At 39.8% G+C, this 23,882-nt stretch overlaps 2 protein-coding genes and 1 long non-coding RNA gene across 8 annotated transcripts; 2 read left to right on the top strand and 1 right to left on the bottom strand.

Annotated features, from left to right (window-relative positions):
* Positions 1-747: 747 nt before the first annotated feature.
* Positions 748-4,879, top strand: LOC147819063 (uncharacterized). Its single transcript, XR_015437317.1, has 3 exons — positions 748-1,000; positions 1,401-1,543; positions 4,502-4,879. It is a non-coding gene; the product is annotated as an uncharacterized LOC147819063 (long non-coding RNA).
* On the bottom strand, positions 4,748-18,386 carry kdm1a (lysine (K)-specific demethylase 1a). Of its 6 annotated transcripts, none has more exons than XM_023407460.2 (22): positions 18,326-18,385; positions 17,546-17,582; positions 16,690-16,983; positions 16,126-16,294; positions 15,717-15,850; positions 15,535-15,613; positions 15,321-15,413; positions 15,000-15,106; positions 14,648-14,729; positions 14,175-14,269; positions 13,118-13,135; positions 12,109-12,251; positions 11,863-11,953; positions 11,346-11,480; positions 9,661-9,734; positions 9,064-9,175; positions 8,735-8,867; positions 8,438-8,625; positions 7,227-7,341; positions 6,864-6,991; positions 6,214-6,360; positions 4,748-5,813 (listed from the first exon to the last, which is right to left on the bottom strand). In XM_023407460.2, the coding sequence occupies exons 2-22, from the start codon at positions 17,573-17,575 to the stop codon at positions 5,613-5,615; spliced, it is 2,568 nt and encodes an 855-aa protein (XP_023263228.1). In that variant the 5' UTR covers positions 17,576-17,582; positions 18,326-18,385; the 3' UTR covers positions 4,748-5,612. The 6 variants fall into 6 exon arrangements, with proteins under 6 accessions (XP_023263228.1, XP_087030409.1, XP_023263227.1 ...); XM_087174283.1 differs by having other exon boundaries at positions 16,126-16,291; XM_023407459.2 differs by having other exon boundaries at positions 16,126-16,291; positions 17,531-17,582; positions 18,326-18,379.
* A 349-nt stretch (positions 18,387-18,735) lies between these two features.
* On the top strand, positions 18,736-23,129 carry tmem30b (transmembrane protein 30B). Its single transcript, XM_023407443.2, has 8 exons — positions 18,736-18,879; positions 19,293-19,491; positions 19,764-19,871; positions 19,992-20,099; positions 20,270-20,357; positions 20,451-20,588; positions 20,855-21,061; positions 22,064-23,129. Exons 2-8 carry the CDS (start codon positions 19,303-19,305, stop codon positions 22,240-22,242), a joined length of 1,017 nt encoding a protein of 338 aa, XP_023263211.1. The 5' UTR covers positions 18,736-18,879; positions 19,293-19,302; the 3' UTR covers positions 22,243-23,129.
* Positions 23,130-23,882: the final 753 nt, after the last annotated feature.

Genomic DNA, 23,882 nt, shown 5'->3' with positions numbered 1-23,882 from the left:
CGACAGCAGGTTTCTTTAAGTAATCATCTATCTACACAATCTAGTCTTATGAACCCGACTTTTCATATGAAAATAACCAGCCCCTGGTTCTCAGTTATTTTATTAGCAGTTATTATTACTCAGTGCATCTCAGGAAGGATATTTCTGTTGAAACCTTTTCATTTTGCTCACTTTATCGCATGCTGCCTGGTAATTTACTACGTTTCCCAGAACAGTTTTGGGCAAATAAACAGAACAAGCCTGAACGTGTTGAATTGAGCTTCATGGCTTTTATGTGTAGATGCAGAGAGTTGTAGAGCAAAAGATCATCATGGTCTGGTTGAGAACAAACGAGTCCTGGTCCCTGCCTGCATTGCATTCAGCTGTATTGAAGCTACTATTATTGGACAATACTTACTATTGTTTGTCCTCACTAATTATCCCAATGTTATCAAACTGTATTTTACACATTTTTATAGGCAGTTGTGTATGAAAGTAAACATTAAGACAACTATACAGATGAAAAAAAGAGTTGAATTCCCTATATATGACCCCACTGACACAGCTGAAATGTTCTCCCAACAACATGAGTACTCATTTGTCCAAAATTAACAGGGAAAATATGTTTGTATGTCTTGTAAATGTTTTTGTTCTTCTCAGTTTAGCCCCTTTTACACACATTAAAAGTTAAGATTTTAAGGAGCTGTGAAGTCATATTAGATTATACAAAGTTAGTTCCAACCAAGTAATTTGATTGGACGGCAAGCATCCCATGAGTGCTGAAATAGAGTACAACAGCACTGGGACTTTTACTTACATGTATCACTCCGCTTTGCAGGTGTTCTAACAACCGTTAATTAGCGATACATTAACGGCCGCTATCTATCTTAGATTGTAACAAACTTTGCACCCCAAAGATAAATACATTTCCAGAAATAACATTTGAATTTGAATTAAATTATGTATGGTCGTCAAAAGAGGATAAAGGGAAGAAGCCTGAATACTTCAGCGAACACCTGAGGTAAGTGTAGCCAAAGTAGCAAGCTAGTGTGCACTGTGCAGGAAAACGTTTTTGTGTTGCTTAGTCCAGTACCAGTCCAGTTGCAGAACTATTTGTGTTGACGTGGCAATATAGATTATGAAATAAACAAACAAATCACAATCTGTTGTTGCTTATTTACTAATATGGCGCTCATAGAATTGTGATTGTCTTCGGTATGACCAAATCACAGCCGTGCTTATGTTCAGTACATCACTTCCTCTCGTGCGATATTGCTTAATCATTCCGATGCGGGCTCGAGTCTAAGCATGGGCACAGTATCGTTATGTTCTTTTTTTTTTTACCGACAATCGATAAAATAAATAAATTTTTAAAATGCACTACTTTGGTTCTGATGCAGCTGCCTGTCTCTGATCTGTAGTTTCTACCTGGAGCAATGTTCCACCCTCAGCACCATCTGATTGGTTTACGTCACGAGTAATAGCCAATGATGCTGAAGGCTGCTGTGTACACAGACGGACACAGACGAGGGTTCCGGCTAACAAGTTGAGCTGTGTGTCAAAGGTAAGACAGCAGACACCACTGAAGCTGTAATGACAATCCTCTAAACTTAAGTTACAACAAAACCACACTCTGATGTACAAGTTCATGTGTTGATCCAACACACACCGAGAAAGAGAGAAAGAAGCTAGCGCTAACTGCTAAGCTAAAGTAACTAGCATCTGTATAGCATGTAAACAACTGCTGAATTAGTGAAAGTCGCTAAAAGGAGCAGAACTAGTTTAAGTTTAAATGTACAGCAGGTAGTTGGACACTGTGATGAAGAAAACAGCAACATTAAATGTGATAAGACAGAGCAGGAATAAACTCTATCAGTAACAGAAACTGCAAATACTAGAGATGAGACACTACACGGACAGCAGCACATCAGTAGGTGAAGTCACTAACTTCTGTTGCTGGAAAGACATTTTACTAAAGTAGAAGTAAAATTACTGTGTGAAAATGTTCTCAGATAAAAGTAAGTCAGATAAAATGTCTGTGTTAAGTTACATTCTAAGGGGAGAGGTAAAACATGTTGCATGGTGATAATAATATGTGATAAAACTATTAAATTAAAGATCATCTTTAGGCTGCCAGCAGTACTGAAATCAACCAATGAATTCCTCTCAGGCATTTTGCAGTCTGTGCATACAACTGACAGTTACTAATATACACTCAGTTGGCTATTTATTAGAAACATCCAGCTAAAACTGATGTAATCTAATACAACAGTCCTGCAGTAAATCCTCCTTCATGAAGATTATAATTTTCAGTTTTTATTAAAATTGTTTTAGACAGTTGTTGATTCAACTGTATGATCATTTTTGAGGAATTATTTTGTATGCCGGAACAGCAGCATACCAGAGAATTAGAGGCGGCTGATGAGGAAACATTTGCCTCTTCAGGGTTTTAAGTGAGGTTTTAAAATGATAGTGTGATTTAATATACACTATTATGGATTAGTTGTACATTATTAAGTTATATTTAACGTAACCATAGTCCACCTATTCTGATGTTAACTTGTAAGTTATTATAAACACATAATAATATCCTAAAGTGTTAGTCTTTGATCTGATACTATATAGTTTTATTTAAATATAAATACATTTGTGAATATAAATCCAGATCTGATATGCTAATAAACCATTTGGTTGACAGCATATAAAGGTCTTAGTTTTGGAAGGGTGGCAGGGTTGTTGTGTCCCTACCAATTTTGAGACCAAACCTACGCCCTTGGTGTCACGCCAGCGATAGCCACAGCTGGAGGGGTTAGGGTCAATCCATCCCATTCAGCTGAATGCCTGAACTCCTGAATATCTCATAATTTCTTCAAATTTGGCAGAAACATTCACTTGGACTCAATGATGAACTGAATAGATTTTGGTGGTCCAAGGTCATGGTCACGGTGACCTCACAAAACATGTTTTTGGCCTCTTGAATGTGATATCTCAACTTCTCAAGACCACCGTGAGGGAATTTCTTCAGATTTAGAACTCTCTGGAATTTGGTTGTCAAAGGTCAATGATCAATGATCAATGTCATCCTGACCTCCCAAAACACATTTTTACACATTCTTACGTTATTTACGACACAATTGTCTATAAATAGGATATGTCTAACATAGGCCTTTGACCTTGTCAGGGACCTTGACCATGCCTTTGTTTTTTTACATTTCAAAGTAGGAAAAGCACAGTAAATAATAATCAATATAATGAATACATAAATGTATAAATATGAACAATACAATCTATTTGCATGCTTGAATACAAGACAGCCATCGTTAATCTTATTAGTAAAACCTGTTCTTTTCCTGCTATAAGTCAAAGTGTCTGTTGTGTAAAAGGCCTATTGTGCATCATGAATACTTGCTGTCTCAAAACAGTTTTAAAGTAATTAATCAAGGTAAGAGTAAAAGGACAGTAAGAATATCACCTATTGTCAAATTCAATATCTTTCAAACTTCACAAACAGAATCGAGAGCAGGCCTTGGTTTGTTTGTGGGATGTCATGAGTCAAAATGGTTGAGAGTCATGGGTTAACACCGTCTCCTGCTTGTGTGGTTTAATCTGTCCTAAATTCAGATGCAGGGAGGTGCTACCCTAACACACTGGTGCCTGTTTGGACCCTGGTACTCCTGAGCCTCAGCACTGATGCCTGACCTGAATTAGTGCTGTGAAGTCAACCATAGAAATGACTCAGTGGCACTCCATGCTGGAAGAGGAGGAGTAGGAGGAGTGAGAGTGAGAAAGAGGTCTCACTGCCCACATCAGGTGTCATAGGGAAAAGACTGAGGGAGATGCTGAACGTGTTAGTACATCCAGAGTTGTCGATGTCAAGCGTACAGCTTTAAATAACTTAAGTGGCACCTGCTTGGCAATTGTACGTGCAATGTGGGGTTTTATGTAATTTAGTGAACTGATTCACATTGTCAACATTGTACAATTGTGATTGTACACTGACTGTATAGTTTCTGGATTTAATGCAAATTTAATTTATACCAAAATACATGTAACAGCATGTGGGAGGTGTTTGTACCTGTGAAAGTGCACATTCCAACTCATACCCATAAATTACATGAAATGTGCTCAGGCACGCTACCGTCTCTCATCGAAAAGACCTACAGCTCTCCCTATCTGATGTTCTATGTCTCTGCCTCTCTATCAAGTAATCAGTTGATGTGGGCTTGAGGCTATTATGAAAAATAACCTCACCAGTCAACAGTTACACACTGCTCTGAGCCTATGGTTTACCAGGGAGGTGAAAATACCCGAGTACTGCAGTCCAAAACCCCAGCTCAAATTACTGTTGTTACATCAAACATCTCCTTTGGTCACGATAATAATAACCACAGCTCTCGGGGAAAACAAGGCCTGTGACACTCGAGAGTGCATGGAAACAGGGGTACAGAGCCCTGAAATATAACTCCCCTGAAAAACTCATAGCTCATGGTTGACCATTTTAATCTCCCCCCTCATTCATCAGATCCCCCACTATGTGGAGCTGCTGCCAGGGACCCTCATCTGCCCACCCCACACACACACAGTACCACAGACCCTGGGAAGCAGCCAGACCTGCAATGAAGGAGGGTCACTTGAGGGTCAAAGCAGAAGCAACCATGTTAGTTTTGTACATGCATGCATAAATATAAAAAGTACTCATCTGCAGGTGATGCAGTAGCAGGGCAGGAAGTAGTTGGTTCTTTTAAAAACAAACACACTGATTTCGAGATGCAGTTTCTGTCTTTTAATAACAAAAAAATTGACAATATAAAAAAGTATGTGATGACAACCATAATAAAATACTTAAACTGCTATGGCAACAAAAACATTCACACATCTTTCGACATATCTGTCTTTTTATCTTTTAAACTATTTTCACTACACTCTGCAACCTAAATGAGAGAAATTAAGTTTACGAGGCATCGAGCTACAGTACATAGCAATGTTTTAAACCTTAAGACAACCAAAACGAGGCCTCTGGAATGACAACAGAGGGAAATGTCTTCTGCCCAGAAAAGCAAAAACAGTTTTAGTGGATTGACACTGTGCTACTGAATTGGTCATCTGCCTTGTATAATATCTGGGTTTAGGTTGTGTGTACATTTAGTAAAGAAATTTCCAGCCATTCCTTGACGTTCAGACAGGGGCACATAAATAGATATTGGGTTCTGAAAGCAAACTCCACATGGGATCAAATACACTGAATCACTCCAAGTACCAAAAGTAAATGCCATGCCTCTCTTTTAAGACTGGAGTATCACACATTTATAAAGTTTCAGATGGATTATTACATTAGTATGTAATAACAGATTTATTCCCAGCTCAGTCTTTGTAGTAGGTTCCACCTGCCTGTTTGTGAAATGTAGGTGTTCTGTATGTATATTCTAACATCCCAAACTAAAAGTCTGAGTCTGCTCCGATGAAAGAATCTTAATTCCACATTATACATACAACCAGGAAATTAACTCTAGAGGTGTATTTTAGTGAAAAGGCAAAGTTGTTTCTGGGATTTCCGAGATGTTTCACCTAGAGAAATATCAACAGTTTATGGGTGACGTAAGTAGTCTGACAGTCCTGGGTTTGCAGGAACCATCTCAGACGCTGGGGGTGGGCTGAGCCTGCTGAGGGTTGCTGGCGGCTGTAGGAGTGGCCTGTCGGGGAAGTGTGTACATGGCACCGAGGAACTGATCTGCGATGCGTCCGGCCTCGCGGAGCCCGCTGAGCAGGGCACCATGAACTGTGGCTGGGTAATTCCTGATGGTGTGCTCACCAGCGAAGAATAAACGAGGGACAGGCTGAGAGGAATAGAAAAAAAACAAACAAAAAAACACATTTAGATCGATGTTGGATTGTCCCAACATAATAAAGCACTAAAAGAAAATAGGGGACTGGTGAGGGGGGGGGAGGGGAGGGGAGGGGAGGGGGGAGTGTGGTAGTTAACTGCCAGAAGTCATCAGCCAACACATAAATATGACTTGTTCGCATCAATCAGCATGCCAACATCAAAAGAGCCAAAAAAACATCTGTGTTGGGAATAAACTGCTCTGCTTTGGTTTGGTTGAATATTGTGGGCAGGCTGGGATGCATTTTCTTCCTCAGTTTCTCACACACATATACACTCTCATTCTCACCCAAACACAACCTTGTGCGGTGTGATCAGCATCAACACTTTTCTCCCATCTCTGTGTGTGTTACCTGTGAGGCCCCTGGTATAGCAGGGCCAGGTGTGATGGGTTGTGCCATGAGGTCATAGTCGTTACCCGAAGAACCTGCTGCGACGTAAGAGTAGGAGCCCCGCGCCCAGGGGTCGGCACGCCAACGAGTGACCACAGTTTCTTTAGGCTGCCATGACAACAAACAACAACACATACTTTTTAGGAGTTTCCATGATGACATTAGAGGGGACCTGTAAACAGCTGGATGGTAAACAGTTCCAACGCTGGCTTTCATGCATATGATTTTATCCCATTTGAAACCATAAGCAAATGATTTATAATGACGGGTGGTTTGGATACGACTCCGCTTGCGAGTGCCTTTCACATATGCTCGCTGTGTAAAGTCATGCTGGTTATGGGGGTCAATTCAGGAACGAGTTTGACATTCCACTTAAAGTACTGGAAAAACCAGAGAAAGCCCTAATGATTGAGCTTAAAAAAATATAAAAATATAATTCAGCAGTACTTTTCTGCAAAGAAACATAATGAAGTTGTCCTTGAACAAAACTGCCAGCTTGGTCAACTTATGTCACAATCTGGTATGTGGACTGGAGGTAACTGAAAGAAGAAATCAAAAAGAAAGGTAAAGGAGGACGGTCTTTATCATACATGATGTAAAAACATTTGTACCTGTGGTACAGAGCTGCTTCCAAATATTCCTTTGAGAATGGCCAGGCAGCGTCCGACAATAACATCATCACTGATGTTCTCCATGATGCCAGCTGCCTCACCAGCCATCAGAGCGAGTAGGATCGGGGCTGACAAGGGAAATGTCACACTTTGTTACAGACTGTTTTTTTTTTTGTTTTTTTTTAGAGAAACAAAAGGTATATAAGGATATATATGACCAGGAAATTCATATCAATATCATCAGGTTATCAATAAGTCTTAAAGGAAGGTAGTGCCATGTAAGTGCACAGTTGAGAATCATGAAATATACAAATGATATCAAAACCAAAAGAGTGACTGAAATAACAAGTGATCTCTTGTCACCTTTGTAGAGGTTCCAGAAGAGGAAGAGTTCGCCTCGACTTGCTGTGGTGGAGCCGACATGACCAAACAGGTTGACACTTGGATCCCAGAACACACGGTCAAAGCACAACACCACCTTTAGGCAGGGAGGAAAACAAAGTTAAAAAAAACAGGCACGACAACTAAAGTACCTATTTTAGTCAAAAGCTCAATTGCCTGTGAAGTACATCTCATGTTCAGCACATTTGGTGCCAACACTAGTCGTTGCTGTGTGAATGGTAGAGCTCCCTCTGCTGGAGACAAAGCATTAGTAGCAGCTCAGATTGCATAATCATGCAGTACTCTGCTCTGTGCTGCAGCAGAATTAGGAGATAAACTACGCTGCTGCAGATGATGCTCAGCAACTGAGAGGGAGAGTGAAAGAGCTGGTGGGTCAGGAGTGACGCAGAATGAGCGCTCTGATCGGATTACTGACACGCTGGCAAAAAGCATCCGTCTTTCGCACGCAACAGGCACCGACTCCCTCTCCCCGTAAACTGCCCATGCCACCCTCTCTGTCCCACCCTCCATGTTGCATCTGAGCAAAGACCTAGGATGGAGCAACAAAACCTAATCTATTTATAGGACAGAGGGGAATCCTTGATCTCTGAGCTGCATTCTAATACCTAGACTGTTTTAAGGGGAAGGAGGGAATCATTTGAATACATAAGGGATGCTGACTTAAGGAAGCTTAAAAGAAAATGATGTGTAAACCTGCAAGAAAAAACACCCAACAAATTCTGAATACTCATTGTCTCTTGGCTGCAGGAGCCTCTGCAGAAGCTGAAGGTCAAGGTGCCAGCATTAGGACACTGCAGTAGAGACAGCAGCAGGAGATCTCCCTGAGGAACCAATCCTTAGTACTGTTGGAAACCCTCTGACAGGACATACTGGATGATTTAAAAACTTGATTCTGGTCTTGACATAATGACTCATGTCAAAACCAGGGAGTGACTAAGGAGACAGTTGGCATGTTATTATCCTGTAGTGAACATGGTTTTATGATTCAAATCTGCCCTCCAACTTGAATGTCGGACAAAGATTATAACTCAGAATAAAATTTGGACAAATATGAATGTGATCCACTAGTTTGATCTGGCTAAGGAAGGAGGAAGGAAGGGATGAATGAAGGAAGCTTGTTCTGATAAAGCTTAAGCACCATATGGCAGTGTAAGCTTATTGAAAAGTCAAACCTTGTTGAGGTTGCCAAAGCCCATCCTCTGTATGGCAGATGTTTTCCACTCAGGCAGCGGGGGAACAAACTGCACAGCAGGGGGCTGCTGCTTCAACACACCGAGGGGCAGGGTGCACAGTACAGCGTCGCATTTGTAAATGAAGGTTTGGGTTGTGGATCGAGTGTTGACTGCTATCACCTCACAGCCTGGAGATCAAATAGATAAATAACTGTTTAACACACAGTACATCCAAATGAAGACATCAAGTATGAAATCCACAATAGAAGACAGACAAACACAGTAGTGAGCACGTACCAGATGCTGTGTATCGGACCTGCCGCACTGCTGTGTTTAGTTTGATGTCCAAGCCTTCAGCCAGGGCCACAGGAACACAAGAGTAACCGTTCCTTACTGTCAGGTGGCTGCCAGTAAACTCAAAGTCATCATCCTGTGGATAAATTAACAACCCGTCATCTCAGTAGCACAATGAACTTGGTAATGTATTAAAACAGAACGACAGGAGTATCTCATAGTCAAGCTAGCAGCAGCACACAGGACTGTAAGAGGCTTGAAGGTCGTTGCTATGCAAGACCATTGTCAGGACTACACAGTTATGACATTTCAAAATGGGTACATGTGTGTACCTGATCCCAGTGCTTGAGAGAAAGGGTGGAGAGGGGCGTAGCGTTGGCAAACTCCAAGTTGGCAAAGTGCCAGTCCAGGATCTGCCGATCCCTGGATGACAGGTAAACATCACTGTGGGAAAAAAGAGATGGAGAGAGACATGGTAATGTATAACGACAGCTATTTAGACAGCAGAGAGACAGGTTTGCTCGTGCACAGTCAAACAAAAAAACCCCACTACTAACACATAATAATAACACAATAACAGATATTAACACTTAAAAATGCATAACTTTAATTGCAAACTAAAAATAACAAGGCAACAGGGCATAACACAGGTAAACATGTGCTGCTAAGGGCTGCAAGGCCCCAGAAAGCAAGTAGTAACTATTAGGCACCGACTGTTTTTACCCAGGCCATATAGGCAATATTGCTTTAAAATACCCAGTTTAGTATACTTAGCCTGGTTAGTTCCTGATGAGAACAAATAATAAAAGTACAGTGCCACATGCAGTGAGTTTTCATGGTGCAGTTTAACTAATATGTTACCAAATAAAAAGAGAAGGAGTAGCAGCAGTTGAAGGGGATTATTCTGAAACTTCCTAAGGATGAGTTACCTGGGAGGATTGGCCTCCAGCTCCTGCAGCTTCTCCTCCAGTTTAACCTGCATCTCCACCAACTCATCATACTCCTGCACAAAGACAAGGACCACAAGGAGATGTAGACTGCACTGTATACGTATCACACATACATCCATGTAAGTGTCACTCTTTTCTTACAATGTAAAATCTGTTGTTTTTCTAGACATGACAATCAAAAATATTGATAGTGATTACATATTAACAATTTGAAAACAGAAATATTATATTCCTGGTGAATTACCGCAACATGTTTACAATTTTTAACTACAGCTGAAATTTAAAATGGATTTCATTGTCCCAGTATTACTAATGTGCCAATACTAATGCTTTGTAATTTAAGTTAATTACCAAAAATGCTCTCAAAAAGTGAATCCGAGTCTTAAAGTGACACCTTAAACTAGGTGAGAGTGTATGGAATGTACATGCATGTGTGCGTGTGTGTACAAGGTACACACCCAGAGGGTTTCAGGTCATGTAGAAAGGACAAGCCATCTTGACAGAAAGGGCTGACTCAACCTGTTCATCAGTTCACCACAACAAAATCAACTATGACAGCAACGCAGAGTCTGGCAGCACCACCTACCATGCCAGGCCCCATGACACAGCTACTCTGAGACAAGTTTCCAACATTTAATCTATACATCTATATTAATCTATAAATCCCTGCGACAGCCATCGCTTTACCGCCCATAAAATCTTGTTATATGGTGTAGTCATGTGTATCATCTGTGCACACATCCACAAACTCGCCTAAATTTCTATTCTGCCTTGCTGAAAATGTGTGTGTGTGTGTGTGTGTGTGTGTGTGTGTGTGTGTGTGTGTGTGTGTGTGTGTGCACATCTGCAGACATAAAGACAGTCAGGCCGTGATTCAAGGTCTTGAAGTGGTTTCTCAGGCAGCGGATGGGTCGCAGACAAATCTAGTTCAGACACCAGCTGTGTTTAAACCAACGAAAACCTCCCTCTAAAATACACACACAGCAGTAGTGGAGGTGATTTGTCCGCACCAAAAATAAAACAGCAGTACTCACTCTAATAATACATCCCACCGGGGCATTAAACCACTTAAACATAGCCTGTCTTGTTTACTTAGATATCACGGCATTAAAATTCTGCAAGGCACCCTGACCTAGCAGTCCATAAGATATCCCTTTTACATGCTAGTACTTCTTCAGCATAGTAATACTCTTATACGTGACTTGATCTTTGCTTATGACAAATGTTATTTTTCAAAGCAAAGACAAAGACTCTGTCCTAGAAATTGTGGTGGTTGACCATCTGACCTTTCGATTCACTTAATAATCAACCCAGGAAATCTAATACTGCTTCAAAGTAGCTCAAACTACAGTAACTGAAAACACAGACACTATATATTACCCACAATACCACAAAACACACTTGGAAATAGTTAGCTCTAAAACTTAACTGCTGTGACTAGATTATTTTAAGTCATGCAGTCTGAGATCTGAGGAAGTAATGACAGTGTCACACAGGAATCTGTTCTGGAAAACAACCAGTCTAGATAACGGCCCGCAGCTGGAAACATCAGTAGGAAGTGTAAGGAGATGCCAGAACTCTCTTGTAACTTTTATTCTGTGTCACTGTGTCAGCTTTTTGATCATCACAGTTCTTTCTTTTTCGGAAATAGTTTTTGAGCTCACTTTGCAGAGCGCGGTGAGGTCGCGGTGCTTGCTCTTCACCAGGAACTCAGCTGTGATGTCTCTTGGTGGTTTGACTTCACTGGCCTCTTTATACTGCTGATGGAGCTCCTTAACCCGTTCCTTAGAGGTTACCATCTGAAGGGAAAAGGAAAGGAAAGGAGGGATAAAGGTAGTCATGGCAAGAAAGAAGGCAGAATTTGTACACTTAACAATGGGTTTATCGTAATCAGAAAAAGGTTAATTGGTTCAAATTTAACGTGATGTGTTTTTCCACTTAAAACTGCCATGTTGCAGGATTTCCCTATGCAATGTAATGTATTACATCTGACTTCATGAATATAAGACTGCATTGTCGTCAGTGGTCTCCATTTTTAGTACTTATGGTAAGTTGTGGCCTTGTGCAAGTTAAATCTTAGTTGTGGTACTCACAACTAAGTGAATTCAAAAGTGACAATTGTTAATGGTAGTCTGAAAGTTGTTTAGGGCTCCCGCTGCCACAAAGAAAACGTCTTCTCACCTTGTTGAGAAGATCCCTGAGATCTTCCTGAGTCTTTACAATCTTCTTCCAGTGTTCTATCTGCTCATCTTTTACATGCTTCTCCTGCAGCCTGCGCGCACACACGCGCACACACGCGCACACACACGCACACACACAGACACAAGATTAGAACTAGTGTTTGTGTGTATCTGTTTACATCTCTTCTTTGCTTCCACATGTGCAGGATACATCCTTCACAATCTCCTGTGTATAAGCCAGACTCACTGTATGACCACCTCCAGGGCCTGTCCCAGAGAAACAGGTTTGTTGTTGAGGAAGTTGAAGTCCAGCTGGTGGCTGAGGTAGGAGGTGGCCTCCAGCAGTCTGTTGAACTCTTGCTCCACCATTTCATCTTTTTCTTTAGGCACCTGGACACACACACAATCACAAGAAAAGGGCAGAGGGCTATCAATAACACTAAAGAAAGAGATTGAATCTATAGAAAATAAAATACATAGTCTGAAAAGTAAATAGTTTTGACTACAACTAAAGGCACATTTTAACTAAGTACTATCACTTGTTCAATAAGTACAATTTCACAAAAACATTGTCTTGTGGAATTTATATATTAGACATAGATAGATATTTATATTTACATCGGTCCACATTTCACCTTGTGTATACTTGCATTTACACCATTGCTTGACCTACTGTATATTATCAGAAGAAGCATAGATGATACAGTCATTGCACCTAAAAGACACTTTCCCACTATTCCATGTCTGGATAAACATGCAGGAACAGATTTAAAACATGCTTCCAAAATCAGCTGATATGGACACCATGCAACAGTTTCCACACTTGACATTCTTGGTTGATTTGAATAGAGAAATATATATTCTCCTCTCTTTAAACTATAATTTAGGCGCAGTCTAGCCAGTGGTGTAGCCAGTACAGTATTTCTATTAGTACGAGATATGGTGTTATTTAGAATGGAAATGTCTTGTTTGTATTTTCTTAGAAGACTCACATCATTTTAAAAATGAAACCAAGTCTTCTTATTGTATAGATATAATGAATAATCAATAGTAAATCACATGTTATTTTAATTGTCCTACTCTTGATTTCTAGGAAGATGAAAGTTTAAGATGAACTGCTCATTTGTGTCTCTTTTTATCTCCTACATGGGTTACATGGAGTAAGATGAAAATGAGTGGAGATGGAATGGTGCCTTTTAAAAGTGATTCAATATAAAAAGGTAAGAAATGTATTATGTAAATAAACCAATACATACACTTGTGCACCGTTCACCCTTTAGTAGTTCACCGAAAGATGAACATGGAAGGGGTTGAGAGAACAGGGGGGGAAGGAGGAGAGAGAGAGAGAGATATTAAGTAAATACAACTTTAACCTCAAACAGGTTTGCACAAAAGTAAAACATGTACATTTAATCTGCCTTTTCCTGCAGAGGAGGAAACTAGTTAAACATGATGTAAATGTTTTAAGAGCCCTGCTGGTTAGTCTCTACTTCACTGGCAGTGTCCTGAGCGTGAACCTAAACATCCTACTACTGTTGCTGCCACTTGACAGAGAGAACAAAAAAAGAGAGGGGAAAAAACACTGTTTATTTCTAACTTAATAATGACATTGGGTTATATCTGTTTTATGTTCTGCTCTGCAAGGAACAGGAGCTGTTGTTGATGACACACTATGGGAAGCAGTTAAATGCATCCACCATTCAGTGTGTTTTTGTGGCTCATGGAAAGCCAGATCCCCGCCTCAGGACAACAACAGGCTTGGAGAGCAGCTATAAACCCAAACACAGAGCATTTCAGTACCAAGAAGGAACTCTTGCACATACATAAACATCTTCTGTTGATGGACGTAAACAACACAAGTTCGTAGGTTGAAAAATGCAGTTGGGATATATCTAATGCAGATGTAGCTATGCTGCCCTGATGCATGCTTATTTTTGAGGTTAGCTGTTTGTTAGAGAAATTCACCTAATGTAGAGCTGAAAACATCAGTAAGACTAAAGCAAGCACTTATTTTTTCAAGCATCAGCTGGCTAGATTAAATCACATGCATGCCTCTGCAGCCATTAGCCTCTTGCCATCTTTCAAGCTGTGAAGTAATTTCTTGGCTTTACGAGAAAACCTGGGATTTAAACAAATAACAATCAACAGAAAATGAAGCCTTTTTACAACTACGTTAAATGTTTTAATCACCCGTAAGGTATCTCAGGATTCTACTTGTTAAAACATGAGAATACACTGAGTGGCTGGGTTATGGCAGGATAATGGATGAGAGGCAGTTCAGTTCACTTCAATATGATTTTTCATTATACTCACAGCTTGGCCATTGGCTTCATACAGTGGACACTTCTGTTTGATCTTGGCCAGCTCCATGTTAACCTGCTTACTGATCACTGCCATGGGATTCCCTCCTGAACAAGCAAAAAACACAAAACTGACAGTGAGACAGAATATACATGGACAATATCACCCTCTACAGGTGGATCTACATCACTGCAGAATCTCTGAGAAAAAGAGCATTATCTGACTCTGTTAAAGGAATGACCTCAAATCATGTGCTACTGGGAACAAAGTACATGTTTCTATTCCAAACTAACATAACACAGATTCATCACTGAACTTCTGAGAACAACTAATGTATTATTCATGTGGAATGAAAATGTAAAAACACTTGCTCCTCTGAAGCATGCAACTGGAGACTTCAGATTTAAGTGCTGTTTTGACAGAATATTGTGATTGGCTTCAGTATTCTTTTTTTTTTTTTTTTTTTTAAATAATCTGATTCATACCCAGGCCTGTCACCACCATGGCTCCCAGATCAGCAACATAGTTGCCCTTCCTAAATGTTGCCACTCTGCCTCCAACGCGGTCCTGTGGGGAAAAAGTACAAATTTATAATAATATATAATAACAACTTGTGTTATAAAATTATACAAAGTAAGGTATGTTTAAGTCACTTGGTTGGTTAACGACTAAACTCTTAGAAAACTTATTTATGCCGTACAAATCTGTCAATTACAAAAATACATAAATGTGTTATAGTCACAAAAATATTTATGTTAACAGCTGGTTAAGAAAATGTGACAAAATACCAAATATACCTGCAATAACAAATGAATAAAAACCATGCTGGTGACTTACCCTGGCCTCTAATACTGTAACGTCCATTCCAAAACTCTGCAGCTGCCTGGCTGCAGCAAGGCCAGACACACCTCCACCAATAACTATAACCTTCCCAGTCTTCTTAGCTGCAATGACAAGCAAGCATTAATTAGGTATCATTACAAAGCATTATAGTCTCTGAATGCTTTTGTCACAGTATCTAGTAAATCTCAATGTACGGCAACAACTTTTGTAAACCTGTTTTTTTTTTGAGGGGAAAAAAAATCCAAGATGTTTTTGCTTTCCAACATGTGAATGACTAGTGTTATTTTATCAGTGCAATGAATGAAGTGAACTCACTGGGTAAAGGCTTGACCCTCTTGTAAATGCCAAAGTTAATGAGCCCATGCCTTTCTAAGTAGCTGTGTATCCTGTGGACCAGCACAGCATCACCTAAAAAAGAGAACAAAAGTACATTTAATCTCAACTTCTGTATGGCTACAATATTCTTTTAAAAATATAAACAAAGAATAGACAGTAAAAATTAAAATTTATATTAAATTTAATGTCTCACTGTTGTATGGAGCTTCAAGTTGCTGTGCTGTGGCCTCAAAGGTCAGTTGGATCTTAGGGTTGTCCAGCCACAGTTGGAGCTGGATGAGATAAATATGAATGAAGGTATTGCGGTAGATATGCATAAAAACTATTATCCCATAGTCGTTGAACACATATTAATCTGTTTAGATTGGTACTTACTGTACGGTTGCGGATGTAGAGGAAGACCTTCTGAGTTTGCTGGGCACCACTGATGATGTCAGGGAAGCAGGCAGCCTCCTGGGATGTCATACGGTCATGAGGAAGACGACTCTGGAAAGCAGCTCCTTCTACACCTAAAGACAAATATGCACATCTTTAATCTGTTAACACTGAGTGTTATGTAGGGTCAATTTAAGACCAAATGAAAGAGCATTGATGTGCAATGAGATCTGAATTAAAATTGAACACAGGATAAATTTTCAGGTACTGCCTTCATGTCAGTAGAGAACAATCTCTGTAAAGATAATTTAGAAAAAGAAATTAATTACACATTTTAAGTTTCTATTTTCAGCAAAGACATCAGTTTCATTTCAATGCTTTGACATTTTGCCTCAAGCTTCAGACTCACCAGATGGCTCCTCTGGTTCACTGTCGTTCTCTTCCTCTGGTGGTGGAGCTGGAGGGGGGATGACCTGCTTCCTCTCTTTCTCTGCCTTGGCATTCCTCTCCTCCTCAGAGTAGTATTCGTCCTCCGACAGATTGGCCAGGCTCTCGTCCATCTCGCGGTACTCCACCTGCAACAGTAGGCACAATAAAAGCATCATTAAAACCAGCATTTTAGGTTCGGATAGGTTGATGTGCTCCCCCTTCATTTAAAAAGGGACAAAACCTTACCGGGAGTAAGAAACAAACATCATGACCATCGCGCTGCAAAAACAATGAGTAATTAATTGTGTTTCTAACTTCTACTATTTCGACTCATTTCGAATGCATGCAAGTGAGAACCTTTGACTAAATAGACGCAATAGCAATATTGCACCTAAAGTTTAAATGATGATGTGTGTATTGATCCTTTAATTAACCAAATAAATTGTCCTAGAATATAGAGGATTCTGCCAGTGCCAAATGAAGCTTATTTCTTTTTTGGCAAAATCTTTTCCTCCCAAAGCGTGCAGAAACCTAAAATGTTTACTTTTGCTCGCTTTCGTCGACTCGTTCTGCGAACTTCAGCTGAGTCCTGGTCCACCCCACCAGGGCCTGCCTGGTGAGGCAAAGGGGCTCCACCAGGTTCCCCACTAGGGGATGACCTTTCTTTCTTCTTTGCCTCCATAGCTCCTGCAGCTGAGGCTGAGGGCCCAGTCTGGGCATCAGACATCGGGGCCCTATCACCTCCTGCTGCACCAGCAGAGGATGAAGAGGAGGAGGAAGAGGAGCCAGCATCTGACTTCTTGCTAGACAGCATTATGGAAGATGTTGGAGGCCTCTCCTGAACAAATGGGAAACAGGAAAAATGTGAAACCCTTAAAAATGAAACATACAGCAGCCCAATTTACAATTTCTTTTTTTTTTTTTTTTTTTAAGTGAAATGGCTGAAAGTTCAATGTTTAAAAGGAATATTGCAAAATATTAGATGAAAATGGGTTGTGTGTGCTGAGAAAAACAAACAAAACAAAAGTGTCTACCCTTTGTGGCATTCCCAATTAAAAACACAAATTAGTATGAAAATTATAGGCCAAATCAGTTATAAAAAAAACAAAATTTCCTTGCCAAATGTTTATTCATTTACTAGAGCTTTAATTAACAAATACAAATGAATAATTATCAGAAACTTGAGATTAAAACCCCTGTCAACTGGTCACTTTGCTGTTGGGGGCAGTGAATGCACCTGCTACAACAGGCTAACAACCACCAAATAGTGTCCGATATTGGCATCACCCAAAAATGTCATATCTGTATCACTGAATGTTTTATATAATGTTAACTGTGCATGAATGTCATGGTTTTATGAAATGAGGGCTCCATGGTACAGTAACCTTGTCTTGTTTTACCCATTTCTCCGTGCACCTGGTAATATCCATTCAAACACTGAGAAATGAAGACAGAACCAGAAATATGGTTACGAACAGGACCAACTGAACAAAACTTTGGCCTTTTACATTGCAGCGAATGAAATTCAAAGTTTAGAAAACGAGGTAACAAATTTCCACTGAATAACATAATATGATCTGATAAATGTGCTTCATTGTGGCTCAACTGTTAAATAATAATTTGTTAAGTGAGAATGCTCACTTGAGAAAACCTGAAATGGCTGAATGTGTGCACTCAAAAACCTTTGTTGTGCCCTGACTGTAAGTATTCCTTTGATTGATTTGACCAAATGGACTAACGTTAGCTAGCAAATTAAATGCAAAGCTAGCAGCAGAATGCTGTAGCTATCAACGTTAGCTTGCTTTAGCTAACGGTTGCTTTGTTCTCAACAGCGACGTCCACATAGCACATCTGATAACAATAGCACTGCAATTTAAAATCGTTACAACACAAGCTGCACTGCAAACATAGATCTGAATCCATTCTACATGTATCTCCTTTCAAATTTATGTTACGTGACCATGCTATGTTAGCTAACACCGCTAACAATAGACCATGGCTAGCACCAACAGTGGCACAGTAGCAGGTGCGACCGAGTGAAAAAGAAGGCGCAGACTTCGCTTGCAAATCGATCTGTTCTCATAAACTGACACTGGAAACCTTGGTTAAGTTTCCTACATTGAGGACAACTGCTTTGGGCAATAAAAGTGGGAATAAAATATTGAAAATACTAATATTACCTCTCAATCCTCCGAAGATGTCAACACAAAGATGGCACAGTAGCAGGTCCCCCCTTCTCAATGAACTCTTTTGTGATTGGTAGATCGAAAACGTTACCCAACACCATGCAACAAAACGATTGGTCAACATAACTGTCAATCCAAGAAGAAGGTGGGGATTTATTACTCACACTATCATTGCAATGGGTCGATTTTTAAACATTTCTGGTCTAGCGAGGCACAATGTTATACAAAAGCATATCTGCATTTTCATTTATCAATGAAAATTGGAAAATAATCTGTTTTGAATTGGCCTTTAGTGGCAGACTGTGGATCAGCATTTCCGCCCCAATTGTCTTTCATTCGCTGTTTGAGAAACGGCAAGACTGATCCCAGATCGGAGGGTTTGTGCCCTACAGACAAACTGACGTCAGCCTGGAAGAAGAACAGGACAGGTAGGAAGGGAAGGTGGGGGTAGATAGGTGTAGGTGATCTGTTCCGCCGCACCTACGACTCAGGGAAGCATACCGATGTTTTGATGATTCCTTAGTTTTTCCATTTTGAGCCGATTTTGTGTAAGTAACGCCTTAAATCCTGATTTTTTTTAACGAGAATATATATGTTTGTGCCTCGATTGAACAATTTCTCTCAACAAGCGAATTTAAAAGTGGGCAAAAGTCAATCATTTGATCTGTGTTTTGGTCTTGGCTAATTTGGGTGTTGCTGTTATTTGAGATTCAAGATTTTTGCATATTGCCTTTAGGGTGGTTGGGTTGTGTTTGGTTTTAAGTAAGATATAGCTGTGTTAATCGCCCTACATTAAATCAAAATGAGAGGAATGCACCAAAGAAGTCGGGAAGTCTTCAGTGTTCATCTAGGCTTTATTAGGGAGTGTTTCACATGTTTTCCATGAGTATAACAGCCTATAAAAAAAAGGCACCATACATACTGCAAACAAGTACACACTGCTTAACATTCTTTACAACAGAAACAAGAAAATGGTGAAACAAGAGCAGGAATCAACCAACCGGCCTGACAACACAGCCTTCACTCAGCAGAGGCTTCCTGCATGGCAGCCCATGCTCTCCGCTGGCATTGTCATCCCAGGGTTTGTCCTCATTGGTCTGGCTTTCATCGGCATTGGCGTTGCTCTCTTTGTCACTTCACGGAGCATCCAAGTGCTGGAGGTATGAATGACGACTGGCAGTATAATTCAGTCTAGTGTCATGCAGAGAATTAAGGGTCAAATGTCACCAGCAAAAAAGAGAGGAAGGAGAGAACTTTGACTGGATGTGTGTTCAGTGTTGAGATTACATTTTTGGTCTGCTCACAGACTTTTTGCTCGTAAGTGATGTGTACTTTAGAGTTTAGAGAGGTGTGGTGCCTATAACAGAGAATGGAGATGGGTGTTGTAGCCATCAATAATTAATGATAACCTTTCTTGTTCTTTGCCACACAGATAGACTACACTGGGTTTGAGAATGACTCACCATGCTTCAAGTGCTCTGACCCAGATGTAAAGAACTGTATTTGCAAAGTGGACTTCACCATTGACAGTCTCTTTAAGGTTGCAGTGGAGCTTTGCACACTTTAATACATAAACAGTAATTTTATGATTTGTCAAGTTGAACTATACTCCTGCCTCTGACCCTTGGCTGTGTTTTTGTGGTTCTGTTTTCCTTCACAGGGGCCCTTGTTCTTTTATTATGGTTTGTCCAACTACTTCCAGAACTACAGAAGGTATGGTGTGTCTAAAGATGCTAACCAGCTGTCTGGAGACCTGAAGTACTTTAAGGTGAGTTAACAACATGGGATATTGAAAAGCAAACACACACATACACCATTTTAATTTCAAAAGCAAAAGCAAAAGCAAAATCCATAAAGTTGAGCACAAATATGAAAAGTTGTCACCTTGGTCAAACATATGGGTGCAGTTAAATTATTTATTTTGATCCTTCCTTGCAGGAACCCGGTGATACCTGTGCTCCCTATGAGTTTGCCAACGGCAAACCAATTGTACCATGTGGATCCATTGCAAACAGCATGTTCAATGGTACACAAAGCCATTTAAAATGACTCCCACAAATTTGGAATTAAGTTTATTTTCTTTGTTATGGAAGTATTATTTGTGTTTGTTGTTTTAAAGACACCTTCAAGCTGTATCAAATTGTCAATGGGTCAAAGAAGCAGGTGCCCTTGGATGGAAAAGGGATTGCTTGGTGGACAGACTACAACGTCAAATACAGAAACCCCAGTGTCACACCTCTGAAGGACGCCTTTAACGGTAGTAACTTGTTCACTTTACTGTAACACTTATCTGTTCTGTTGGAGCTATGATGCAGGTTAATTGTGTTTAATGAGGGGAGAGATGGGTGTGCACAAGGCATTAGTAAAGTGGAATAGGTATAGTATAGTAAATAGTCGGCTACAGGGCTGTCAATAGGTCCTTTTGGAAACATTCCATGAAAACTTACATTGTGGTTAATAAAACAGTTAGAAATCATTAAATCATAAACCATTAATCATTAAAAAAAAACGTTTGACTTTCAGGCACTGTGAAACCCATATTTTGGCCCAGGCCGGCTTATGAGTTGGACCCCTCAGACTCTGCCAACAACGGCTTCATCAACCAAGATTTCCTGGTGTGGATGAGGAGGGCAGCCCTGCCAAATTTCCGAAAGCTGTATCGACGAATCACTGAGGGTGACTTTGCACAGGGGCTGCCAGCTGGAAACTACGCCCTTGAAATTGCCTACAGTATCCTTATACATGTTACAGATGCAATGGTGAGTTAAAGGATGGGGCTTGAGGATATGAGCAGATATGTTTCTTTAGTTTGAATCCTGTGCTTAAAGAATTTGACACATATTCTTTGATTTATGATGAAAGAAGGGGGAAACAATCCTGTTTAAAATGAATCTTATTGTATTAAGAGAGAAAGTATGCTCATGGTTGTATGCCACTAGCTATAGAGAGTGTGTAGAAGAGTACGATTTGTCTGGATAATAATTCAATCCTCAGATGATAATTTTACACAAGTAAAGTAGTGTGGTTTAATGGTTTTAATGGTTTCATCCACATGGGAAGATTTACAGACCTCCATATCAACCTAAAGGGGTCAGGCATTGAAATGACGTGTTACTTTACACCCACAGCAGCTTAGTCTAACTTGTTTTACTGGTTGGGTGGGGTTCTGTTTTTACCTGACTGGAGTGAACACAATGACTCAGGAGTGACTCTTGAGGTGAGAAAAGATAGGCAAATCTTCTGACATAAGTAAATGAGTTAGGCAAATCATTTTTCGCATGACTGATTGGCGTCTACTTGGGCAAAGCCTATGTAAACTCCTCGAAGGCATCTTTCATTTTACTTAAAGGACCATATAACTATGTGCCCAGGTTCCAATCTTTTAACTACACATCATGAATGTGTTTTTGATGATCTTTTCCAATGCAAGAAACACAGTTGTAGATTTTTATACAACTTGAGACTACTGATAGTCAAAAAGCAGTGAGATGAACGTACATCAGTGGATACCTAGAAAAACATTCAAATTTCTTAAACAGCATGATTTACCTCAGATTGTAAGTGTACATGAGTTATAGTAAATGTAAAAATCAGATGTGTGGCTCTTGATATGTTTTCATGTATGTAATGCTCTTAAATGAAAGTATTAGCATGAAGGTAATAATATTTTGTTTTTCTATAAATCTCTGCATTTCCCCTCTTGGTGTATATCCTTAACATTTTTTCCCCCAGACTATCCTGTTCTGAGCTTTGATGGCAGAAAGACAGTGGTGTTCAGCAATGTGTCCTGGATGGGGGGCAAGAATGAATTCCTGGGTATTGCCTATCTTGTGATGGGTTCTTTGTGCGTCTTCATGTCCATAGTCATGCTCATTGTCTATGCTAAATTCAAGTTCCCTGAGGAGGAATGATCAACTGGTCATGGACTGTAGTTGAGTGGGGGTTTATATACTCCATCAACAATTTTATTTTTCCTTTTTATTCTGTGATGAAAGCACTGTACGGTGGTACTGAAATCACATGTTACTCTTGACATGAATATGTCCCCTAAGGTGCGGAGGAAGCCTGGTGTCATTTTGTGAGGCAAGACTTCAGTTTCTCCATTGACTGAAAAATAGGAATTGGCTTTGTGAACGTGTCTGTATTTAGCAGAACAGCTGTATAAGAATTGTTTCTTGCTGGTATCTCAGATTCATTAGGGACAAGTCCAAAATCGTGTTACCTATGGTTGTCAAGTCTATTTTAATGACATTTATACTTTCTCATCTCTACCAACATGATTGAATCCTCGGGATGAAGGCAGAATTGGTATGCCCTGTGCGCTTGCTCATAATAAGCTGGCAAATGGTGACATACATATGCTCATTTGTAAATAAAAGCAGCTCAGTTTATGCAACTTTAGTTTGTTATTTTGCCAAACCTGTGAATGGCAGGGTGTTTTTTCTCAGGCTTAAGGAAGTCTCATACTGTATCTTTTAAACTTCTTTCATAGCACAAAAAGAGCTGCCTCCTCATTTTAGGCCAGTAATCATATTTAATCCATAAATCATTTGATAAGCTGTTAATACTGTACAAGAAGTTACATTTTACTGTATGTGTGTGGGATGTGTAATGTAACTTGCAAATTTAATGCTCTAAAATTGAAAATATATTGCTCTCAGGGATATGGTGTACAGGCTATCCAGCTCATGTTGTTTTTTGAAATGCTTTTATCTGTTTTAAGAGTGATTATTCTTTGTAACTGAGTTTTAACTCTTCATGCTGATATTTATTTAATAAAACCACACCAAAACCATAATGTCACATTCTTCCTGGTTTCATTAGGACACTTCAATGGGCAACGGTGCCATGCTTTGTTTTGATAATTTTAATAGCCTGTGTTGGATTCAATGGAAATGCAGGCTTTCCCCTGTCGATGAGTAACGTTTTTACCCCTCAACCACTCTATTATGGCTACAGAGGTTCAAATTTTTTAAAACATAGGATGGTATTCTAGATTGACCTTCCCCAAAAGCTTATTTCCATGCACCACATCCAATATTTATTATCAAATCCATCAAGTCCAAGCTCTAACTACACTTTTAATTTTGATGGATCTGGATGATTAGGTTTATAAATATATGTAGTAGTAATAAACATAATTTATAAGACGCATAACAAATTTATGCAATTCATTAATTCTTGACAGGGTGAGTCAGCAAAAAGTGCACTTGTTATGCTAATACCAGTCAAAATGTAACAAAGGTTGGCATTGGCTTATAGCAACTGTAATTTCTTAACATTACATTATTAGTGAAACAGTAACACCGTGTTTATCACTTTGTACTTTGTTGTAAAAGCAATAGTTGAGGAGGATTTATAGCCACATCATTGGAGACAACTCCCTTTCTCCCCCTGTCTGTGATACAGTGTTAAAAACAAAGAGAGAAAAAAAGATCTACTGCATTGTGGGAAGTGTAGTTTTGGGCGGGTATAGTTAACTGAAATACTCCTCTTAAAAACGACAAGTACCACAATCCATTGCGCTAATAAATCAGACTTCCACGTTTGC

This window comes from Seriola lalandi, unplaced genomic scaffold, assembly GCF_002814215.2.
Source record: "Seriola lalandi dorsalis isolate HSWRI2012SDOR001 ecotype SW California unplaced genomic scaffold, Sedor1 jcf7180002054335, whole genome shotgun sequence".
Classification (NCBI taxonomy): Eukaryota; Metazoa; Chordata; class Actinopteri; order Carangiformes; family Carangidae; genus Seriola; species Seriola lalandi.
This window is presented reverse-complemented; position numbering and strand designations above follow the sequence as displayed.